This window comes from Octopus bimaculoides, chromosome 17 (assembly GCF_001194135.2).
Source record: "Octopus bimaculoides isolate UCB-OBI-ISO-001 chromosome 17, ASM119413v2, whole genome shotgun sequence".
Classification (NCBI taxonomy): domain Eukaryota; kingdom Metazoa; phylum Mollusca; class Cephalopoda; order Octopoda; family Octopodidae; genus Octopus; species Octopus bimaculoides.
The window spans coordinates 28,422,063-28,433,078 of NC_068997.1; the positions used below are offsets into that span (position 1 = coordinate 28,422,063).

The window sequence follows — 11,016 nt, forward strand, 5'->3', positions numbered from 1 at the left end:
ACATAAAAGACACCATTTCGGGCGTGGCCGTTTTCGTGCGGGTGACACGTAAAAGCACCCACTACACTCTCTGAGTGGTTGGCGTTAGGAAGGGCATCCAGCTGTAGAAACTCTGCCAAATTAGATTGGAGCCTGATGTAGCCATCTGGTTGCACCAGTCTTCAGTCAAATCGTCCAACCCATGCTAGCATGGAAAGCGGACGTTAAACGATGATGATTATGATGATGATGGGTTGGATGGTTTGGAAGAGACTGGCATCAATCCCTGCTGACTCCTTTCAGTTTCCATCTACCAAATCTACTCACAAGGCTTTGGTTGGCCCGAAGCTATAGTAGAAGACACATGCCCAAGGTGCTACACAGTGAGACTGAACCCGGAACCATGTGGTTGGTAAGCAATCTACTTACCACACCCACTCCTGCACCTAAAAGAAGAAAAGTGTTGGGCTCGTCTGGGATTTGAACCCAGGACCTCTCACACCTTAAGTGAAAATCATACCCCTAGACCAAAGGGCATTGTAGGGTAGATGTGAGAGGCCAGATCTGGTCAGTTTGAACATAAAGCAGGTAGGATATTTGGGCAGGTATGGCCAGTTTAAATGCTAAACAGTTAATGCAGTCAGTTTAAAAGGATTGGGGTGGGGGAAGATGCAATGGGAAGTGGGGTGGGTTTCAATAAAATAAATTGTTTACATTCCAGTCAGGTATTTGAGATGGTTTTGCATCTCCATCAGTGGAATCTTCTGAAGTCAGAGTAAGCAAGACTCTCCATGCTCACTGAACCTGCTAAAAATAACACTGAAATCTCCCTCAGATTCCATCTTACCATTTATTGGTCAGCGTAGTCCTAAATTATGAAATGTCTCTGGTCTCATAGGTAGGGGTGGTGATGGTGGTGGTGGTGAGGATCCACCACCACCATCACCACCCAACAACAACAGGAACAACAAAATCTACAATTTCAAAACTGTTGCATTCTTGAAGAATTAATGTGTCTAGACTGGTCTGTTATGTCTTGTGTAGTTCTTTGCAAGGTTTACTGGAATATTAGCGAAACATTGTCAGTGTAAAACGAAAGATGATTGTGTTGGTGGATGTGAAATGAAGATGATTGTGGTGAAGAGAAGTAGGAGGAGGATAGCAGCTATCCTTTCTCCTCTTCCTACTACCACTACCGCTACTACTACAACACCACAACCACCACTATCATCATCATGACCCTCTTCATTGCTGCTGCCACCACTACCATCTCCACCGCCACCACCACCACCATCATCATCTTTCCTTAGAATCTCTTTAGAATTGTTCTTGTTGAAATGTTGCCAGTGTAAATGAAATAACAGATCCCAGAATGATGATAATGGCTGCTGTAGTAGCAGCTTATTTGCATATTTATTTATTCACTCATTAATTTACAGTAGACAAATGTTAGGAAACTCTATTTTAATCAACAAGCCAAGGGTTTTTTTTCTACCTCTTAATTTTTGTGTGGGTCTAAGGAATATTGATAATATACTTGTGAGCTTTTAGGTCCATTTGTTGATATTTTGGTATTCCAGACTTTCTTAATGTTTCTCGTTAGTTCAAGCGGATTGCAAAACATGGAATTTTGTTTTGTAATTGATTTTAAATTTTCATCTATTTTGTCTTACGTTTCACAGCATTTCTTGGATCCATCCCTAACTCCATTTGAAGTTGAAAAAGCCCAGTGGCAGCAATCGGAGTCCGGAGCCAACGCTGAGATGTGCCAAGAAGCGAAGACATTGCTTGAATTTATAGAGACGTTTGCTAATGCTGAACACCAAAGAAAGTAAGTTTTTCAGTTTCATTTAGGAAATAAAAATTAAGTTTCACAAAATTTTGACAAGGCACCAGATAATAATCTTGGTTTTTTGTTTTGTTCTGCATAATTCCTGTCTGCTACTTCATACAATTCTCTTGATGACTTGGCTTGCCGACAGTTTTATTGTTTTCATTTTATGTAACTTTATTAAAATATTGAGAGAATGTCAATGTTTGGAGCAGGCATGGCTATGTGGCAAGAAGCTTGCTTTCCAACCACATGGTTCTGGGTTCAGTCCCACTGTGTGGCACCTTGGGCAAGTGTTTTCTACTATAGCCTTAGCCAACCGTGGATTTGTTAGATGGAAATGTTGAAAGCTAGTTTCAACTGATAACCAGTGTACCCAGATTTGACTGTTAAATATGTTCAGTAAACTTAAAATATCAGATTGGTTTTTATTTTTAGATGGATAGAAGCTGTTGAAATAATACCCTCCCTTCTGGATAAAGGCCTTAGCTATCTTCTCTATAAAGAAAATCGAGAAGGTAAGTAATTTTCCTTTTATTTCTGAATTTAAAGATAATATAATAGAGTAATTAAATTTAAAAATCAATAAAGTCTCTAATTATTTCAGTTACCGAAGTAGTTTTAGCAAAGAGTTTGTGCGATTCATTGTAAGTTGATTAGCTTCAAGTCTTTTTACATCATAGTTTTCTTACTGATTTGTTTATGCTGCATTCTGTGAAGAATATTGCACAGAAATGGGTGATCTAGATTTCAGGTCTATTTCTTGAGACTGGGACTTAAAGATAATTGTAATTTCAACCAAAATAAGCAAAATTGGTTTCACTGACATTGTTGATATCCTCTAATGAGTGAAATTAGATCACATAAATCCAGGTCAACTCTAAATGACTGGATACAATCAATAAATGATGAGATACAAATTGATGATACTTCAGCCAAGTGACCAGTAGCTTAGCCATTCCACTGAGGATGCTTCAACCAAGTGACCAGTAGTTTAGCCATTCCACTGATGACACTTCAGCCAAGTGGCCAGTAGTTTAGCCATTCCACTATACTGCAGTTCCTTATTTTCTGGATTAAACATTCAATTTGTCACATTTAATTTACCTGTATATTGCTAATTGCTAAAACCTCATCATTGCCAGTGTTAACAAGCCATGCCAAAAAATTAATACTTCATTGCCACAATGGGGCGAGCTGGCAGAATCGTTAGCATGCCGGGCAAAATGCTTTGCAGTATTTTGTCTGCCACTACATTCTGAGTTCAAATTCTGCCAAGGTCTACTTAGCCTTTCATCCTTTTGGGGACAATTAAATAAGTACCAGTTAAGCACTGGAGTCGATGTAATCAACTTAATCCCTTTGTCTGTCCTTGTTTGTCCTCTCTATGTTTAGCCCCCTATAATCTGGTAACCAGACTTATCTTCACTTCGTAACCATAAAACACAACGGCTTAAGCAATGGAATGGATTAAGCAATAAGTTTGTTTGTTTTTTTTTTTGTTTTTTAGATAAGTTTAGGTTTAGAACTTATTCCATTGATTTTTTTTTTTTCGTTTCATTCTTTGTCGTTGTTCATCTTTTGCAGATGTTCTGACAACGTTATTGGATTGGTGTATCGAAGGGTTGGATTTAAAGAAAGCTATTACCCAACCAGAAACAGCTTTCAAAGTACGGTATCTGAAGATGGGAATCCGTCTTGCTAGCAGTCTCTGTTGCTGTGATTCGTTTGTTGCATCAAAAGCAGTTGTAAGTTGATTAGCTTCAAGTCTTTTTGCACCATAGCTTTCTTACTGATTTGTTTATGCTGCATCCTGTGAAGAATATTGCACAGAAACGGTTGATCTATTTCTTGAGATTGGGACTTAAAGATAGTTGTAAATCCAGTCAAAATTAGCAAAATGCATGATAACAGCTAAAATGGTTCTGTTTCTGTTCTTTTGTAGCTGTCATATCCTTTGGTGCTGTCTGTACAACATGCAACAAGCCTTCTGCAAACATGTCAACTGTTCGCTTTCCTCTTAGCTCCACTTGGGCCAACTCCCATCACTCTTTTGCCATCCCAAAATGTACTGTGCCTCATCCTTCTTGGTCTTCCACTCAGTCTCTTCCCTCCTTCTGACATCCACTCCATCACAATGGCAGCAGATCTCTTCTGCAGTAATGGAAGCTCATGGCCAGTAAACCGTACCCACTGCTTAGTCACCATGTCCAGCAAACTTACTGTGCCTACTACTCTCATCACCTCTTTGTTTCTCACTCTATCCCAGTAAGAGATACATTCTCTACTGATCAGTAAATGAATTCACCTGTTACACTCTATATCAACTGCTATAAATCATCTGTTTTCCCTGGTGGATTGGACGGTTTGGCTGGAGTTAGAGGCTTCATTTTTGGTATCAAAGATAAAACACACAAAACACGCACGCACGCACGCACACACACACACACAATGATGAATGTTACACTTAATGAACAAAATGTTGCTCTAATTGATTGGATTGAAAAGCGATGTAGGTCACAGCTGTTTCTTGCTGTTACCACAATCCTTCTGCTGCTGCTCTTAATGAAGTTGAGTCACCAGCATTTGTTTCAGAGATGACCTACAGAAGTATTGGTGCCAGCTGGTTTGACGGTAGATTTGGTCATCAACAAATTTGATTTGGTCATCAACAAATTTGGTAGATTTGGTCATCAACAAATTTGTGGATTTATGTTTGTTATTAGCAGCTCACCAATATAATACCATGACTTATATGTTACACCTGCTTCAACTGTATTTCTTCTGTCTGTCCATTTCCACCCTTTGTTCCTGGGGGTGGGGGGCATTGGAGTAGAGTCCTTAAGCACCTCTTCCATAAGATCCTGTCAGAAGTAACCCTCATTACGCTTTCTGATTGGATTCCCAAGTGTGACCTATTATCCAACCAACCACTTCTTGGTCTACCCTTAGGTTTCCTGCTGGTTAGCTCAGCTTGAAGAATCCATCTTGAGATTCTTTCCTGTGACATTGTAATCACATGTCCGTAGTACCAGAACAGTGACCTCTCAATGTAGAGGAATAGCCGCTTGACTTGGAGAGGTTCAAATTATCTTGATCTGCTAAATAAAAATGCTCAACTTGTCAGATCTTTTAAATATGTGGAAAATGTTTATGAAAAATAGAAAGGAAAAGGTTATAATAAAATTGGACTAAACTTTAGGACTGTTTCCTTAAAGAGGGAGACTTGTAGAATGTTTAAATTCTTGTGGCCTCATTTGCTTGGTACATATTATAAAATAAAAATAAACTCAAACACCATTTAAGCATGGTCAATGTCAGTGCCACCTTTCTAGCCCCTGTGCTGGTGGCATGTAAAAGCACCCACTACACTCTTGGAGCGGTTGGTGTTAGGAACGGCATCTACCTGTAGAAACCTTGCCAGATCAGATTGGAGTCTGGTGCAGCCTTCTGGCTTGCCAGTCTTCAGTTGAACCGTACAACCCATGCCAGCATGGAAAGTGGATGTTAAACAATGATGATGATTAAGAAATAATATTCCATAATTTATTTAAGCCATGACAATGGTTTTCATCAGGCAACTAGGCTGCACCAATGGTAATTGTATTGGCTGAGGTCAATACTCAGTGTTTGGCAATGGTTTGGCATATATTTATGTCAACCGGTGCAAAAACTGGTACGGATAAGACTGCTCATAATTACACCATCTTATTTAAAGTAAGTACACAGTAGGTGTAAATTTCTGTCAACCAATGCAATGGGGGTTAAAATATATGCGATTCTACAGTTTGTTCACATGCATGTTATAAGCATATGGTCTTACTGTGGAATATTGTTTAGATATGCTGTTCCAAATTCTTGGCAGTACAGCATGAAATTCCACAACTGTTTGCAGAATTTCATTTTCTTAAGTTTTCTTCAGTCTTTCTTTAAATTTTCATTGTAATACCAGGGAAGAAACCACTTATAAAGGCTTACAAAGCTTATCTTAATTCCTGCATTTGTTTGCCAACAATCTTGTTATGGTTGCGTATTTATGTTTAACAGATTTGATGGCTTTGGTTTCTTCTTTCAGGAACGGAATATCCAACATTATTTACTTGATTTGTATATTTCCCCCAACATGTCTATGTCTCTGAAATTACAAATTTTGCGTGCCCTGGACCAAACAACTCGTCTCCAAGAAGGCTTGCTGTGGTTCACTGCCAGTCATCCATCAAAACAGAAACGGCAGAGGCTGCGACGCAGGCTGGTCAGTGCCAAACAGAATGAAGAGAACGAAGACACGACTGAAAAGAAAATGTATGACATTGATGAATATCTCCAAGACATTGATGATGCTGAACAGGAGAGAGACAAGAAAGATGGCATGAGTGAAGGATGGAGTTGTTACCAGAGATTGCTTGACATAATGATGACAAAGCAGGTTTGTTCGTTTAATATTTCTCAATCATCTTGCAACACCTTTATTTTAATACCTGTTTTATGGTTGACACCTATAGCATTCCTTCTTCCTTTCTAGACCATTTCTTACTCTTTTATGTTCTTGATGTACATTTTAATTGTCTATATAGTAGTTATATGTACAAGTGCAGGAGTGGCGGTGTGGTTAACAAACTTGCTTTACAACCATGTGATCTTGGGTTCAGTCCCACTGCATGGCACCTTTGGCAAGTGTCTTTTACTATAGCTCCAGGTTCACCAATACCTATTGAGAGGAATTGGTAGATGGAAACTGTGTGGAAGCCTGTCACTGTGTGTGTGTGCGTGTGGGGGGGGGGTCTCTGTGGTTGTTTCCTTCCCACTATCATTTGACACCTAGTGTTGGTTTGTTTACATCACCCATAGCTTAGTGGTTTGGCAAAAGAGACTGATAGAATAGGTACCAGGGAGTGGGGGGATGGAGTGATTTGTTCAAATAAAAGCCTTGAAGCTGGGGCCCTAGCATGGCTGCAATTCAGTGACTGAAAAGGACCAGTTAAACCACCACCTCCACTCACTTTAAATCGTCATCATCATCATCATCATTTTGTTCACTTCTTTCATTGCTGACATTGGTCTGACAAGACTTACTGAAGAAGCTGTATTCTATGACAGGATGTACTTCCCTGATGCCAATCACTCCTAACCATTGTCTTTCAAGTAAAATATTCTTATTCCGTTGATTGTTGAAATCCTTATCCAATGTTTATTACGTAATTCTTCAGATTGTCCGAGTTGCAGTTGCTGGGACGGCTTTATTACGTAAAATCCACACGTTTGAGGTTCTTCAAAACTTCTACCTGATAGTTGAGCAGTAAGTATACGGATTCTATTTTGCTTTGGATTTGTATACTGTTAAGTGTTTCGCTTGCAGGATTAACAACAAGACTATTGAGTCTGTGATGTTACTGCTGGGTCTGCGACGTTAATGTTGAAATCTGCAACATTGCTGTTGAGTCCGTGATGTCACTACTGAGTCTATAGTGTTACTACTGAGCCTGTGATGCTAGTGTTGAGTCACTGCTGTTACAAATCCAACCCTGGTGTACTTTACCTTTCATATTTCGTTGGCTGGTAACGAATACCAATGGATGAAATTCGGACTGGGGGGATAAAATCTACCAGGGTTGATGCAAGTGACTTGAACTTAGAAAGTGGTGCTCCAGCATAGCCAGAGTCCAATGATGGATACCGGTAAAAGAAAGGAAAGCAATTATTAAAATTGTCCGTTACTTCAATTGTATTCATAGTTTTTTGTTTCCATTTTCAGGTTGATTGAGAATATGCCTTGCTTTGAGGAAGGTGACTTGAAGAGCGGCCAAGAGGATGTTGTCAATGGTGGTGGAGGAGGAGGAGGAGGAGGAGGAGGAAGTAATAATAATGGAAGCGGTGGAGCAGGAGGGACTGAAGACAATGATGTCGATCCTGTTGCATCAGGTGTTGCGAGCATCAGTGATGTCAATGCAGACCTCTTGATCACTTATTTAGAAGAAATAACCAAAGTTATGACACAAGCGCCATTTTTGATAGTATGTTTAAGTTGATCTCTCTCTCTCTTTCTGCTTCTTTCTCTCCCTCTCCCTGGCTGTCTCTCATTCTCTCTTCTCTCTCACTCTCTCCTATTCTTCCATACACACATACATGAACATGCATACATATGTGCACACACTCGCCATCTTCATTTCCACTGCACCCTACATGTGCATGCAGATGCAATTGGTGATCAATAGAAGCAAGATAAATCCAAAGGCACTCAAGACATGAACAAAGAACTGCATTATTGATCTTCAATGATTGAATTCTACTATGGTGAATGGTTTGTTCACTCTAATGTCGGCTGCACTCGGCACCAAACTGTCATACACCCTTTTAGATAACTTTTTGCTGCAAGTCTTTTAAGATCTTTGGTAAGAATCGCTTAAGCAGTGAGGATATGCTTCAGTTGACTTCTCTTAAACCTCAACTTGTGAACGGAAACTAGTCTCACCTGGTAAGTCTTAAGACAGACCAACCCAATTCTGATTTTCATTTGATAAAAGAAGGTCACTCATAATACGTAGATCATAAATTACAAAAATGCATGCATGCTATAATTTCCACTTTTCTCCTTTTCCTCTGAAATCTCAGCGTGTCTGTCGTTTATCCTGATCAAAGACAGAAACCAATATCTCAAAGAGTGCTTTGACTTTTGTCTTTCTAGGCTCAGCCACGCCGATCCTTACCTGGCAAAGTGATATTCGAACTACGTCAACAGCCTCTTGATATTTATCCAAATCTTTTTTCTGTTTGTTACTCTTGGTGAGTGATTTTTATGTTTGTTTTATGTTGTTTTTAAGACAAGTATTTAACGTCATTTTCATCATCATCATCATCAACATGTCCAGTGCTCACACCAGGCCCCATAGTCTGTTTTAGCTTGGTTTCTACAGCTGGATGCCCTTCCTAACTTCAGCCACTCCACAGTGTACTGGGTACTTTTTATGTGGTACCAGCGCCCAGACCAATGCTTTTTAACAGGTACCTTACATAACCAAATTTTCCAACATACATGCCAATGTATCATATAATGTAAGCATCAAAACATTATCACCATCTCTTCAAATCTTGCTGCATTTCACATGGAATTTGTGGTCCTTTAAAGTCGTCTTTTATAGTACCCAAAATTTATAAAGCTTATTAAACTTCTTCCTTTTCACACTGTAAGAAGTTCTTCTTTTACTATTTTATTTCTTTTTTTTAACCCTTAAAATGATGATGATTTCAATCAAATGTTGTTTGTTTTTTTTATTATTTTTGGTGTTATGTTTTCTTTCAGCCAACTGTTAGAATGTTTGTTTGTTCTGCTGTCATCTCCGGCTACCATAAACAACTTTGGCTTGTTTGTAGCGATTAGAGATTTTTTACAGCAACTTCTGGAGACCCAGAAAGGACTCCTCTTTCTTAGTGCCAAGCCAGATGCAACAAATGGAATTCTCCGAGCTCTTGTTCAAATGGGTGTAAGTATTTCTGCTTCCTTCTCCTGCTTCATTATTACCATTTTACTCTTGAAGTATTCCGTTTCCCTAGATTTTACAAATGTTGTAGATTTCAAATGTAATCTGATTATTGTAATTATATCCAATTTTGTTTTATTGCTACTTAATTATTTGTTATTTTTTATTTTTGCTGTTGAAAAATTATCAGTTTAAATATTTTAAAATTGAATTTCACTTACTTTCATTTCAACTGAAGTCACCAAATTAGAATAAGTCCTGTTTCATGCCATTTAGTCTCTCTTGAAGTAATATTCAAGTTAGCAAGGAAAAAAAATACAATGCATTATTTTTAATTATTCATTTCAGAGCTGTAATATTTTGTTAAAAAAATAATTCCTTCAGTGTATTATTTCTCTTAGGTTCTAAGCTGTTGTGCACGATGTAGTCTTGTTTGTATTTCAAAAAATAACTCTTTGCTAATGTCACTTGAGAGCTTTGAACAAGCAAAATTTCATGAAGTATAGAGACAGTGAAACCAGTCAGTTTAATTCTAATTTTACAGCAAAATGTAAATACATACGTTATAGACATGCTTTTGATGATGAGATATATATTTAACTTTGACCACCTAGTAATGGTCAAGGAACGAGCCAGGTGAAATATAGTGTAGACCAGGGGTTCCCTACCTGTGGTCCACGGACCCCTGGTGGTCTGCAAAGGTAGTGCTGGGGGCCCGTGAACATGTTAAGCTGACAGACCTTTCAATATCCTGGGCATCTGTGGGAAAACTCATTTAAATAAAAGAGGTCCTTGGTGGTGAAAAGGTTGGGAACCATTGGTGCAGATGTTCATGTTTATCAATAACAATTAGGTTAATTGCCTGTAAAGGTATAATTGTTTTAACAGTAACTCATCTCAATTATTTAAACTCCAGGATTATAACCGTGAAGAAAACAGTGAAGAAAACCCTGCCCAGCTGCTAGGGTTACAGCTGACCTATCATCTTCAGACATTGCAGTATGTTGACCAACTGGCTGACTATCACAAGAAAAGTAAGTTTGTCTCTTGTTCATTCTTTTTTTGTATTTTTGACATGATGTTCATTAAGCATGTAATTACATTTAAAGGTTTTTTAATTCGATACAAAGAATTAGGTGCAGGTGTGGTTGTGTGGTAAGAAGTTTGCTTCCCAACCACGTGGTTCTGGGTTCAGACCCACTGTGTATTACTTTGGGCAAGTGTCTTCTGCTATAGCCTCAGACCAACCAAAGCCTTGTGAGTGGATTTGGTAGATGGAAACTGAAAGAAGCACATTGTATCATCATTATCGTTTGATGTCTGTTTTCCATGCTGGCATGGGTTGGACGGTTTGATTGGGGACTGGCAAGCCAGGAGGCTGCACCAGGCTCCAATCTGATCTGGCAAGGTTTCTACAGCTGGATGCCCTTCCTAAAGCCAATCACTCTGAGAGTGTAGTGGGTGCTTTTTACATGCCACTGGCACAGGATAAAATGGTTTATTTATTGTTATAAAGTTTCTCTTAATGTACAAATAAAATATTTTCGAAGCACCAACAAAATTATGAATTCTTGTTTTTTTTCTTCCTTAGCCTTTTTTACTTAATTTATCTTGATTTTATTTTTTGCTGTTCAGATTCTTCAGAAAAGGACATCGATGAAGCCGAACCCCTTGGCGTATTACACAGCATGTACTCTATGACAATTAACCCCCTGGGAAGAGAGGCTGTCG

The 11,016-nt window shown here is 38.8% G+C and overlaps 1 protein-coding gene across 1 annotated transcript in view; it reads left to right on the forward strand.

The window, feature by feature from the left end:
• Positions 1-11,016, forward strand: part of LOC106870684 (protein virilizer homolog) — a 68,649-nt gene that overhangs the window by 32,176 nt on the left and 25,457 nt on the right. Inside the window, exons 10-19 of the mRNA XM_052974140.1 lie at positions 1,662-1,810; positions 2,249-2,328; positions 3,398-3,558; positions 5,886-6,236; positions 7,018-7,106; positions 7,563-7,821; positions 8,493-8,590; positions 9,108-9,288; positions 10,202-10,319; positions 10,921-11,012. Coding sequence (XP_052830100.1) covers positions 1,662-1,810; positions 2,249-2,328; positions 3,398-3,558; positions 5,886-6,236; positions 7,018-7,106; positions 7,563-7,821; positions 8,493-8,590; positions 9,108-9,288; positions 10,202-10,319; positions 10,921-11,012 — 1,578 coding nt within the window. The remainder of the gene's footprint in view (positions 1-1,661; positions 1,811-2,248; positions 2,329-3,397; positions 3,559-5,885; positions 6,237-7,017; positions 7,107-7,562; positions 7,822-8,492; positions 8,591-9,107; positions 9,289-10,201; positions 10,320-10,920; positions 11,013-11,016) is intronic.